The following is a 13641-nucleotide window of genomic DNA, read 5'->3' on the forward strand; positions in this document are numbered from 1 at the left end:
TGGGGAAAAAAAACTCTTAAAGGGTAAAAAAAAACATATGTGAAACCAAAAAAAAAAACCCTCAGTTGTAAAATAGGAATTAGATGGAAGCACAGAAAACTTTGCTTATGTGTGCAAGTGACACTTTCAACAGCTTACAGCATTATGGGAACGGGAAATGTGGAAAGACCCAGTAAATAATGAATGAATCACTTTAACTGATGGGCAGTATAAACTTATGGCAGCACCCATCCCTTCCATCAACTCTTTAGATCAATAAACAAAACATTAAATACAACTTTTATGCACTATATATATATATATATATATATAGCACAGCAACAATACATAAACTAGAGGGTGAAATATGGATGCAGAATCATAAGTAAAACTGGGAATAAATTGAGTGGAATCTAAATATTTTTCACCCTTCCTTCCTCCCTTCCCATCCAAATAATTGCAAGAGCAACACATCGTGTAAAAAAACTTTTATTACAGTTACAGAATGTAAAATCATTTTAGTTATTTATATATTAAACCTTCATTTTTTTTTAAACAGAAACAAATGTGTTGTCATCATACAACCACGCCATACCAACACTTGGGCTGACGTCACTACAGCAGCCGTTCTAAATGACCCATCACTCCCGTTCAGCAGCCTGAGGAATGCAGTGCTAGTGTAGCTAATTCAACCTGAGCTCAACATCTCTTCAATATCATGTATTAGCTAATGAGCTTCAGCTGCTGACTACAGCTGCAGCACAGTAACAGATCTGACTCGGACGTCCTGCAGAAATAAATTAACTAATGACATCATACACAACGAAAAGGCATTTGTTAAAGGTAGGCACCTATTCCCAGGAAAAGGTGTATGAGATCTAATTAAGACAAAAGTTTCATTTCAGATTAGAAAACTCAGTGATTAATAAAATCTTAATTATAAATAGGCATTAGAGTTAATAATCAAAACCCTAAAAAAAAAAAAAAAGACCATGGCAGATTAAGTACCCAAAACTGTAAAAAAAGACAAAAACTAACTGCACAGTAATACTCTATGAATTGGCAGTAACCAGACACAACTGGTTATTTCAACATCTTGAAAATAGAAAAACATAGAAAAATGGAAGAAAAACAAAACAAAACGAAAAACTTTGTCCAGCAGACACTTAGATGACAGACATGCTGTAATGCACTTGGATGGATTTCAGCAAATGGAGCAGACCCGCTTTTGAATTGATAATACACTAGCTCCAGACATCAGGTGATAGAACTTTTACCTGTATACTAATTGTAAATCACTGTGGAAAAGGGTCAGCTAAATGGCTCAGGTGTAAATTTAACTGTCCGTTCCACCAGGTAAATTTCTTTAATTGATAACTCAAGACTTGAGAATCAGCCTTTTTGTCACATACAATATGTATATTTCAGCGTCAGTAATGAAGTGTTACATAACCGTCACATATTTAAGGCCAATTTTTTTTTAAAAGCTGAGGCGGTTGTGACAGGCATGTGGCTGTGTTGTTTTTTTTTGTATAAAGATTTTTGACTGCTGCACTATGAACCTCTTGCAAGACTGTCTGGCTTGGAGAGATTGGAAGTTTTCATCCACAAGTCAGAAAACAGGAGTTTAGGGGAGAAACATTCAGAAACCGTTGTTTCCTCTTTAACCACATACAATCTGGGCCTCAGAGGCTTTAACCTCAATAACTGTAGGAGGGTGTTTACAAGCTTATCGCCAAAAATCACTGTATAAAAAAGTCCAGTGCTCAGAGTTCACTCAGTCCGAGATTTGACGTGCTTAAGTCCCTCTGGCTGAAAGATGGGCCTCAGTATCAGTAATCTATACTTTAGCCCTCAATAGAGTTACGAGGCAACCTCATTTGACATGTTTGTGAGAGTCCATATGTTAGACACGAATGGGAATGTTTGTATAAAAAACATTACAGTGACCACCATGTCCATTTACTCTGTGGCACAGTGAGCTGTGGTGGTAAAGCAGCAGCAGCAGCAGCAGCGCCGTTGCTACCTGGATGCATCGGGGATGAGTCTCTTAAACCAGCGGCCAACAGCCACATCTACTCTTAGCACTAATGTGACCCCGATCAGCAGAAACACGCTGCTCACCAGGAACCCTGAGGCCTCGAACATTAACCTGGAGGGAGAAAACACAGGACTCTGAACATTTGTATCACCATTACAAACAGTTAACCTTTTATAGGGAGACATGATGTCATAGGAAACTACATTTCATGTTATAATAATTGAATATAAGACAGGAATTTCTTCTTAAAGATAAACGGATGTGTGCGTGTGTGTGTACAGTGGTTGTTTACAGCAAGGCAGGCCTTGCATTCACTAATGTGCATTCAGTGACCAGAGTAAATGGTTGGCAGTTATACCGTGTCCATATCCTCAAAAGCCTTTACTGTCAGTAAATTACCACGAGCTGGAAAATCCATTCAGGCACTTACTTGGGTGCGAAAACCTTCCACACCATTAGGTGTCTCCTGAGGATAGCAGCTGCACAGACTGAAGCAAAGACCTGTGAAAACAGCACAGATGCTGAGTGGAGTGATGCGATACTGATACACATTCAAAAGGTGGAACTGAGCCCAAGAACTAAAAAACAAACTGATCGACACACTAAAAGTGGCTCATAGATTAGTTTGGTGACCAACTCAACACTTGATAACTTTTAGACTTCAGTGTAAGAATCTGTACATACCTGTGCTCCAAGAATAAAGAGGTAGCGTGTTGAGAGTTGTAGGAGAGCAGAGCTGAACTGCTGGGGGTTTTCTCTCAGTCTCATCTCCATCACAGCATCCTCTCCTTCTTCCCCACAGGCTCTTCCTCCCTTGCTCCCACGTACTTCACACACCAGGGGCCAGAACAGCAGCAATGGACAACCCACTGAAAACAATGAGACATGTGGAGTTCACCATTTCATTTCTAGCATTCTAAAAATCTTTTTCCTTTTTATTCCTATGTGCAACTACTATGGTGTTAAAAAGGAAATCTATGGCCTGACAAATATCTGCTTTACCAGCCAAGCTACACTGAAAGTGGTGCGGCTACCAGGTTCACTGAGATTTTATATACAGGAGGCGTGGTCTCTGTATTGTTTGTTTTTTGGGGACCAACAATCACACTGACATATTCTCATATATATTTCAATATGTTACATTTAGTACTTCCAAAGTATACTCATACTTTGTTCTGACAAATACTGAATGTGTTTTAATAATAATAATATAATACTTACTAAAAATACATAATCCACCACACACTGTATACATCGTATTTTAAGAATGGTTTTTAGTATTTTTAAATCTTTTTCTTTTGATCATATTAAACTGCTTCACTCTCAAGTAGGATCACTACCTGCAAATAGGATGTGTGAGGCAAAGGTGTTGAGGGTAACCAGTGAGGCGGGCAGTACGGTGCCTGTGTGTCCATCAGGGAATCCCACGAAGGCAGCGCCCCACTGGATGGAGGGGAAGGTGGGCAGGTGACCTGTGGCATGGAAGAACTGGGTGGCAGCCAGGGACCACAGCACAACGGGAGTCCAGGGCACGTAAAAGCCACCTGAGGGAAACAGCAAGAAGTGGTGTGAGCAATCTCCAAGGTAACCAAATGTAATGACTCACAAAGAGGCAAACAAACCAGAGAAGAAAAGTGTGTGATTCTGAGTATCTCACCAGGATATGTTCCATTCAGGCAACTGAGGGTGGTAGAGGAAGCGTGAATGTACAACACAGCTCCCATTTCTAGCAGCAGCAGGAGAAAAGACAGAGCCATGCCCTCTGGGTGCAGCAGCAGTAGACCTAGTCCCAGCAGGCCGCAGAACAGAAGCAAAGGGGCAGAGTAGACTGTTCCTAGTCCGTAGGCCTCCACTGCAGGCCTGCTGTCCACCTCGCCGCCCCCACTCAGCTCTCCGTCATCCAGGGAACGACGCATGCGCTGGTAGAGCTGGGGGATGAGGTGGTGCAGCTCCGCTTGGGGGCTTATGCCGGTGCTGGCTCGGTAGCGGGGTGGGGGTAGAGAGGAGCCCCTGGCTAAAGCTGAGGCCCTTGTCTTCACAAACACAGTGAGAGGGTCTAGCCAGATCAGGAACAGCCCCAGTCCCAGGAGACAGAAGGCAGCCCTGGGGAGGGCCAGCTGGGCCAGGCTGATCAGCTGGCCCAGATTCCTGAAGCTGTCCTCAGGAGTGGCGCTCACAGCCCAGTGCAGCCCCAGGCACACAGACAGCAACGGGAGGATGAAGCGGGCCGTGAACACTGTCCCGCCTGAGGAGTTGAGGTTACCGTAGTGGCGGAGACACCTTCGCAACAGATACGTCCACAAGCCCAGGGAGAAGACGGAGAGGATGTAGTGGAGGTTCTTCAGCTGACTGTTCTGCATCCGAGAAAGAGGAGCGAGGAACGGCGAGGGCTGGCAGGAGCCCTGCTCTTCTCGACAGCCGTGGAAATTAAGGGAGAGGTAGAGGCTGCCGACGAGGAATCCTACGCAGGTTAGGAGGGTGCTGCTTTCTTTTCTTACAGTTGATGGGGACAAGACGGGTGAGGGCAGCAGTCCAGCAGGCTTCAGAGGGTCATGGCTGGGGGGAAGAAGCAGGCCATCCCAGTTCAGATGGAAGGGAATATAGAGACCAAGAGAGAACACCAGAAAGGTGACTACACGGCCCTCGGCGATCACATAGCTATCAGAGAGCAGAGAGGCACAGCGGAGGAGGAGCACCAAGAGAGGGGGGGTGAGGAGGCGACTTGGTGTCAGCCAGCTCGCAGACTTTGGAGCTTTGGTTCCATTCTTAGCCACAACAGATGTCCTAAATTGATGAGCCCTCCTTAAGAAGAGAAGTTCAGAGCTCAAGGCAGCAGCTGCCACACACCACGCCAACTCGATGTAGCCCTGTGTGAGCAGCTGACAGGCAGCCACACAAGTGCCCCCCGTTAGCGCCGCCGCAACTGGGACCTTCAGTCCGGGACCGCTCTCCATGATCAGCACAGATGACAGCTCGGACAGGATGAAACACACCAGGCAGGCCAGCGCCAAGATGGCTAAACCCCCTGCCATCTTAAGTGGGTTGAATCGGGCCCAGGTAGCTCGACAGGTGTCTCTGACAGAGGTGAGGTAAGCCTGCAGCAAGGAGGCCAGTTCTGGGGAGGGTGGACGACCCTCTCTAATTGAGGAGAGGTACTCAGAGGAGAGGTGGGCGAATTCATTCTTCAGTTGAGAGAGGTTCTCTGGTGGGATATCTTTTGCCATGCCGGAGTATGTTTCCAGAAAACGGTTGACCTTCAGAAACAGAACAGTCACATCACTAACACACAAAAAATTAAATACACAAACACACATAGTAGACAACTGAACATGCTCCAGGGTATGTAACACTTCTTTTACATACCCATACAAGTCTTTTTTTTTTTTGGCTGCATTAAGATATTTTAAATGACAAGTGCAAGTGAACTGCTCACTAAGGGACGTACCTGTTTTGCGTTGATCCACAGCGCCTCCAGCTGGCTGAGACCTCCAACTGCACCTTCCTTCTGCCCGTGAGGAGGGAATAAAGGCAAGAGCACCTGCCCCACGCTGCTGTACGGGATGGGAACTCCCAGCAGCAGAGCCAAGGTGGGCACCAGGTCTGTCTGGGGCACCACATCTGGTTCACGCTACAAATGCGAGGACACAAAAAGGGTTGCGTTTTGGCATTTTAATATGTAACCAGTAACTGGCACAAAAACGTGTACCTCCAGCAGAAACAGCAACCTGAAATGTAAGGAGAGGAATAAGACAAAACCTCTCTCTCTCTCTCTCTCTGTCTCTCTGTCTCTCTCTCTCTCTCTCTCTCTCTCTCTCTCTCTCTCTCTCTCTCTCTCTCTCTCTCTCTCTCTCTCTCTCTCTCTCTCTCTCTCTCTCTCTCTCTCTCTCTCTCTCTCTCTCTCTCTCTCTCAGATCTACCTGATGTGTGTTTTTTCTACCACATAATAATAACTGAAGACGAGCATTAACCTTAAAGTAAGAAAATGTGTAGCTGCTCTGAGGCTGGGTGCCTATTTAAGATTAATGTCTTATCTTAAACTGCTCAGCTTAAGTGGACTGATGCAGAAAAATATGGTCTCTTTTTCTCTTTTAATTAGAAACACTCTGATAATTACTTACCATAGCAACCAGCACAGAGAGAGCTACCACAGACTAACAGGTGATTTTTCAGCATCTTAATTGCAGTTATTTCCCAAATGATTATGAATAAATGACACTCAGTGAGTTTGTTTACTGGTATTGAAATATAACTGATTACCAAAGAGGACGGTGTCTCAATGTCTAATAGAGCATCATGTCTAAAATTGTTGCAGTGGGGGTATTTTCTGTGCAGTCGTTTAACTGGCGGTTTACACCGCAATTACACTACAATTATAGAAATGATCGGCAAAGCTCACTAATTTAGTGCTTTACCCCTTTAAAAGGCAGAGACCACCTGCCAGCATCAATTTTGCGGATTCAGGGAAATGCACAGCCGACCATGAACAGAAATGTGCATGCTCGGAATTGTCGTAATACAGCAAACACTATGCTGAATTGGATAGATAAACATGTAGAAGATGTATTTGATAGAAACATTTTAAAAAGAAAACACACAAAACTAATTGAAACAGTTCAGAGAATTTAAAATCCCTGATGTATCCAATTACAGCTGGTTTCTTATCAGCTTGTTCATGGACTGAATTGATACGCTCCTGTTGTTTGACAGTATGTTCTGTTCTATCAAAAGGTCCAAGAGTTTCTTTCTACCGTGTGTTTATCTCTTGTTCTCTGTTGCATTTATACCTAGTGAGCTGATTACAGGAATGTGGGATCTTTCACATTTTGATGATTGTCACACTAACACCATGTCCTGTTCTAACTGAGCAAAGACCTTAGTTTTTTTATTATAATTATTTCATGCCGTTTTGTTCTTATTGCTGTTTATTCTTTCTTACTTGATTTACTTCTAAACTTAACTATGTATTTATCAAGTCAGAATCATGGTCACTCTTTGTTGGAGAGCTATGAGATACACATTGTCATTAGTCATACATTTTTATTACGAGAATATTGATTTTAGCTACTTTAAGCAGACCTGTGATTTATTTTGATTAGCATGAAAGGTGATGAAGGTTGTAATAAAAAGGTTATGGATGCTGAAATAACTGTTGTAAAGATTTATCATTAACCATCATTAAATATCTAAAATACATCCCCATGGAGAAATTACAAACTGGACTAATGTTGCAGGTTTGTGTTCAACATAAACAGCCAAAGATTTGTTTTTGCTGATAAACTTTTCCTCTCACCTTTCCACAGTATAACCTAGTTAAAAATACACCTTTCTTGACACTCAGTAGTTCCCTAGTCATTCATCCCACCAACTCAACCACAAAATAAACCGTTCCTTTGCATTTCTTCCTCTTCAACACAGTATTGATGATCTCATGTAAACTGCGTGTGAAAAGGCAGCTACTCTACCGACCTGCGACGGGGGTCCGGGAAAAAGAGGGGAAGGGCTGTAGAGGAAGATGGCGGCATCGGTCTCTTTCTGACTTTCTCCACCATGATCTCCAGTGTCAGTCATCCCATGATCTCCCATCACCACCAAAAGGGTATCATTCTGTAGACGGTCAATCACAGACCTGAAAGAAAATGATGAACATGGGCAGAGGGGTTCAGTAGAGTTCCTGTCCATTTCTATAAAAAATATATGATTACCCAAACGCAGACTCAACTTTTTGTTTTGAGGAAATTTAATATAAACATTGTAGCGAAGCCTAACATTTAAAAAACTTGCTCATTAATTTCTGAATATGTATTATTTGATATAATTTGTCCTTGAAAGTCATACTTCCTTCCTGTCCATGACTGTCTAGGTCAGCATTTTACAGAATCTGTGTTATTACAGTAAGTTACATGACATATCAGTACAGTACTACAGGTGCACTGAGACACCACATGATAATGACTGCAGCTGGGGATGCTGTCAAACAAGCTGGTAGCAGTTGGGCTGGTGTCTGACCTGATAACTCCGTCCATCTGGGTGAGCTTGTCAGCCATGGCCGGGTGGTCGGGACCAAACCTGTGGCCGCAGTGATCCACCCCGAGGAAATGAGCAACCAGGACATCCCAATCATCCCCCACCACTGTCAAAACCAACAACAAGTGACAGACAGAGAGACATGAAGCGCATGTACACAACGCAAGCATGATCAAATGATTAATCAAAAGGACAGAAAATGTATCTGCAACTACTTTAGTAATTGATTCACTGACGTTAAAGTACATTTTAAACACAAAAAAAGATAAAGTTTGACAGTGAGATTTTTAACATTGATGGTTTTGATTTCTCAGATGTGACATATGAAGATGTCCCTTGGCAATGTATTAAATTTTCACTGCTTTATGGTGCTTATGGTCTTAAAGTACTGTACTGCCAGGAGTTAGATGTTCCTTTCCCGCTGTGCCTGCATAATATACATTGTGCATGTATGAGCTCACAGTAAATACATATGAACAAAATACATACTGGTTGTGTAGAGGTGCTGGAGGATCCCATTGTCCACAGTGTGCAGATCCTTGACATTGAAAGAAGGGAAGGGCAGAGAGCGGTAGAATTTCTTAGGAAAAAGACTCTCCCAAGTGTCATCGCCCATGAACACCACTCGTTTGCCTGTGAGGGAACAAACACATTTATGAATAAAAAAAGACATACCTTTCTCTTGAGGATTTTAGGGTATGTTTAAGCATGATGTCCAAATTACTGTCTAGATTTTAAAAAAGGGTTAGGCAGCCAAAATATAGACCGGTTTAAAACTGCTCATTAAGTACATTCAAACACTTCTGACCACTCCCTTATCAATGATGCCACTGCAGACATTGTACCCTTGGTAGCTGATCAGACTAATGTAATTCATTTTGGAGGCATACTTTCCTCTTTAATTTTGCAGATAATGTGATGTACCGAAAATAAGGGACTCTACTGCAGATATATATTTACTATATAATTATTATTGTTCTGTACAATTAATAATAATAATTAGGTTTCTGTTGCATATTAAACACACCATAATTTTACTCTTATTTTATTTTTATCATATTATATACTATGCATATAAAACAATTTCACAATAGACAACTATTTTATGTAGCTCATTACTGTCATTTTATTAGATACTATTATTGCACAATGTATAACAACAACTTTTTTTTTCTTTTTTTTTACTATTTTATTCTATTGCTGTGGGTAGTGTGTGCTGGACGGTACTGTTGTGCCACTTCTTATAACCCCTGTATTACTACTCACCTTCTTGCCCAAACTGGTGGATGAGGTTGTCCTCCAAAATGGCACTGGATGCAAAGTTATTACCCACATCCACAAAGGTGGGCAAGGATCCAGTGGTGAAGCCCTTGATCCTCTGCATGGTGGTAGTAGGCGGGTCAGCACGAAAGGGGTACAGGCGGCCATGCGAGGGCCTGGTTGAGGCTGTTTCCTCCAGCACGGGCAGCTTGTTCTCATAAGGTCGGGGCTCCGTGTTGTTGGGGTCAAAGCGGGCGAAGTCAATCTTCAGGGCGTCGATGATGAGGAGGACAGCCCGGCGGAACCGTGGCTGGACGCCGCAGAAGTCCCCCGGCTCCTCTCCGGGCTGCAGCACGTCTCTACAGGTGCTTGTCCTGTTCACCTCCAGCCTCACTAGCAGGAATCCACCCACAAACAGGTAGATACCCACAGAGTACACCGCACATACCCAGAGGAGCAGAGGCAGCACTGGGAGCCTCTTCATCCTACACACAAATACACACATAAACGCAACAAAAGTCACATTTAAGCACCTGGCTCACACCAAGGGGAAAAAGGAGTCAAGAGTGACAGCTGCTAGGAGATGCTAACCCTGACAACGTTTCAGCAGAAGGCAAGTTCAAGCTCCACTTAAACTCAACAACACGGCACACAACGTTCAGACGCGACAGCTACTACTAAATGTTAACTAGCTTTACGTTAAGCGGAGGAGACATTTAACGCTGTTAGCCGCGGCTAGCTCGCCTAGCTATTATCACTGACCTTGTAGCAGTCGGGTTTTCGTCCTCTCTCGGCCGGAGGGCAGACGTTAATGTGTGTGTGTTAACAACACAGGGGGCACAGGTGTCTCAGGTAAACAGAGAATGACGCGACACCACGCTCACCTTCATTGGGACTCCGGTACAATGAGATTAGATAGCTGGTGACAGCCAGGAACTCCAGCGTGCAGTGAACCCGGCGGAAGTTCACGGAGGACGGTTTTCTTCGTGACACCATGTTAGAATACATTTAAACCCTGAAGTTTGACTTGCAGGCACTGGTTGGTTGCTACATAAATACAAAAAACACCAATAAAGTTAAGGAAATATCCTTTTTAACTCATTCATAAAGTGTATTCGATTAAAAAAATATCTTAAAGAGATTTAAAAGAGACATTCATGTGAGTTGTAGTTTTTGTTACGAATGTCCAGAAACTATTGTACATTTATTTTGGCATTGCCCATTTGTGAAGATACTCTGGCAAAACCTTTGTGATTTTATTGTTAAAATATTGATGAAAGTTTTCATTTGATTTGGAAGAATGTATTGTTTAGTCTCATGGAAAATAATACACAGAAAAATTCTCATTTGTACACAATAAGTCTTATTATTATGGCCAAATTCCATATCCATAAATACACTTTTACAGGTAAGAAACCACACTTTATTGCATTTAGCAATGAGATCAAACAATACATTCATTCAAATCAATCCTACCTAAAACTAAAAGCAGTCAAAACTGTAACATATTGTGCTATGTTAAAATTCTTTATATAAATCCCCATCCCCCTAGCTTTAATTTATAGTTGTATGTACATTTTCTTTACATTTACTTTTCTATGCATTTGTTTTATGTACCCAGAAGATATGTGGTTTTGTTTGTTTTGTACATATAACATATTTTTTGTTTATTTTGTGTTTGTTTTTTGTCCATAAAAAACCCCCAAAATAATTAATTAATTAGTGAACAAAGTAGTATATTTAGTCTATATAGTAGTATTAACAAGACTTTGCAGAACTATATTTTCTTATTAATTTATTATGAAATAATACATTAATATAATAATATATATTTAATAAAATAGCTTTTTGTTTTATTCTTTTATTTATTCTTGTTATATATTAGTGTTTTTTTAATTTACTCTTAAGATTGTTATTCATTGTCTTGTATCTATATTTCTATTTCTTGATTGCATAGAACCTATTCTTATTTGTAATTGCACTGAGTATTTTCTCTTTTTATGTCTGCGAAGCACTTCTTTTTGAAAAGTACTACATTATAAAAAGAGTGTATTATTGTTTATGAAATCCATTAACTGAGTGAGATATGCAATTAAATACAATGCAAACTGGAACCATACTGTCTGTAAGACAGAGTAGAGGGAACAACACACATAACAAAGAGGACAAAATCAAGATGCCTCACTCTGTCTCTACTTCAGTAAACCAAAAATAATTATTTCGAATTTAATTTTGTGCAGAGAGCAGGTGTCTTGTGATAAATTAATTCATCCATTTAATTCATGAGCAGTTTCTAAAAATATTTTTAACTACATTTGGGGAATTTTTTAACTGTTCAATGATGTTATGACTTTCAACAGTGCTGAATGTTCCTCCCCTTCATTCTTCCTGGGGATTAACCCAACCACTTTGTGTCATACTGCTATTGATTTAAAACCCTTCAGCATATTTTCATATAAAACCATTCAAACACAGATTTACTGAAACAATTTTATTTATTTTATTGTAAATTATCATTGCTGAACCCCTTAACTAAAACATGGAAGTGAATTTTCCAAATCATACTGTGAGTTCTTCTTCAACACCCGGCATTTTCCAAACATTACAGTTAAAGAAGTCCACTAGTTTGTCTTCTGTGCCATCTTATTTCAACATGATTGTGTATTTTTATGCTTCATAATACCCCCACCCCCACCCCACATAAACCTTAATCTAAAGTCTCTTGTGAGAGTCTAAAATGACACAAACCAAGATGTGCTGGTTTCAACTTTGCATTATTTTCCATAAACTTGTCTGCATCAGTGATCTTTCTTTGCAGAAATCCATGACATCTAATAAATATATCCCATAAGACATAAGAGGCAAATACAAACATGAAGACAGGCACACTGACTTTGTATACTATCAGAGAAGGAAATACTTCTGAATTCTTAAAAATTGTTCTCAAGCAACAATCGGTTTCACTTTTTAAAAAGGGAGACACTATATTATTTGAATATATCATGAGCCAAACTGTCAATTTTACTACACTTTGGGAAACTTTCCACCACGCTGAGGCCTCCAGCCAGATATCATGTGTAGCAGCTTCAAGTTGCTGGTCCCAACGATGCTGAAGAATTGCCTCTGATTTCTGTAAACAAGCCGTATCAAAGCAGATGGTAAACCTGAGCTAACGGAACCAAAAACGGTATGAAAAGAGGTCGCAAAAGGAGAAAAACATCTTACACAATCATATTTTCCAGTCAAACTTATACGTTTTCAAACTCTTTACATCCAATTCCATTTAGGGGGTTTATGTATTTCTGGGAGTAACTAAGAAATTATACTGCACAGTGCACAACATCCAGGGTTTATTCTATATAAACTTCATTCTGTCAGCCTACCAAAGTCACTGGTATGAATATATTTGGCTGGAGGCTGGTGTTCATTTCCTAACCTGACAATAAACTGACCAACGTAAAACAATAGTCAGTGAAGATTATAAATCCTCTTACAAAAAGATGTGATTTTTTCCCCCCGCCAGTACTCCTTGGCAAAGATATCCCATGAGTTTAGAAGTTGGCAGTTGTTGCTTCTGTCCTGCCAGCAGATGTGTATGTGAGCTCCGGATCCCACAGCGATGCCTCGGAGGCCCGTAACTACTTGTATGAAACAAACCGCTTCTCCCGCTTCGGTGTCATTTACTGCTTTGAGTTCATTCACGGTCTACGCCCCCCCCCTCCACCCCCGTGTTATTGAGATGATGCAGAGTGGTTCGCAGACTCTTCGCTCTTCTCCTTCACAGCTTCTACTTTTGGAGTCGTCTTGGCCAGCGTGCTGTAAATGGTCATGGCCTGAGGGTGGAAACATGATGAATGAAGACGACAAAAGCAACAAGCGTACTTAATCTGGAGTCTAAAAAACTGACATCAATACATAAACATACCTGTGTGACCATGCCGCTAATGTCACCAGAGTTAGAGGGCAGAAGGATGGTGTTGGACTCTTTGGCAAGTTTGGAGAAAGCAGCAACATACTGCTCGGCTACACTTAGCGAAGCTGCCGCGTTTCCATTCTGAATTGCACAAAAAATATCAAAATTAACCAAAAATGTTCACTCTGGCTTTCAGAAATAAGACTGTCATGGTTATCCCATTAAAAAAATACCTGTTAAAAATATAAATAACTGTTCACCTGTTCAGTCAGAGCTTCTGATAGCAGACGGATGGCCTTGGATTTTGCCTCAGCTTTGACTAGGACTGCTTGGGCCTCACCTGGAGGGATCACAGTCATGTATTAGTGATGTATAGCTTGTGTAATCAGCAGTATTTCAAGTATTTTTAATCATTTTTTTAGCC

General features: G+C 41.3%; 2 protein-coding genes across 2 annotated transcripts in view; both read right to left on the minus strand.

Annotated features, from left to right (window-relative positions):
• Positions 1 to 790: 790 nt before the first annotated feature.
• pigo (phosphatidylinositol glycan anchor biosynthesis, class O) lies at positions 791 to 10246 on the minus strand. The gene is made up of 11 exons (XM_062434585.1): positions 10067 to 10246; positions 9311 to 9789; positions 8534 to 8677; positions 8027 to 8150; positions 7487 to 7646; positions 5466 to 5648; positions 3678 to 5274; positions 3361 to 3564; positions 2705 to 2889; positions 2451 to 2521; positions 791 to 2131 (listed from the first exon to the last, which is right to left on the minus strand). The coding sequence occupies exons 2-11, from the start codon at positions 9786 to 9788 to the stop codon at positions 2002 to 2004; spliced, it is 3276 nt and encodes a 1091-aa protein (XP_062290569.1). The 5' UTR covers position 9789; positions 10067 to 10246; the 3' UTR covers positions 791 to 2001.
• Positions 10247 to 11786: 1540 nt separating this feature from the next.
• The window catches only part of stoml2 (stomatin (EPB72)-like 2), a 4738-nt gene continuing 2883 nt past the window's right edge, over positions 11787 to 13641 (minus strand). Inside the window, exons 8-10 of the mRNA XM_062434603.1 lie at positions 13478 to 13557; positions 13230 to 13358; positions 11787 to 13137 (exon numbers count right to left, since the gene is read on the minus strand). Coding sequence (XP_062290587.1) covers positions 13036 to 13137; positions 13230 to 13358; positions 13478 to 13557 — 311 coding nt within the window. The 3' untranslated portion in view covers positions 11787 to 13035. The remainder of the gene's footprint in view (positions 13138 to 13229; positions 13359 to 13477; positions 13558 to 13641) is intronic.

Source organism: Scomber scombrus, chromosome 15, assembly GCF_963691925.1.
Source record: "Scomber scombrus chromosome 15, fScoSco1.1, whole genome shotgun sequence".
Lineage (NCBI taxonomy): Eukaryota > Metazoa > Chordata > Actinopteri > Scombriformes > Scombridae > Scomber > Scomber scombrus.

Coding starts and splice junctions, on each gene's coding strand:
- pigo (XM_062434585.1), bottom strand. CDS start 9,788: ATGAAGAGGCTCCCAGTGCTGCCTCTGCTCCTCTGGGTATGTGCGGTG. Junction 5,649..7,486: donor TTCCCGGACCCCCGTCGCAG/GTCGGTAGAGTA, acceptor TCGCATTTGTAG/CGTGAACCAGATGTGGTGCC. Junction 5,275..5,465: donor TGTGGATCAACGCAAAACAG/GTACGTCCCTTA, acceptor CTGTTTCTGAAG/GTCAACCGTTTTCTGGAAAC.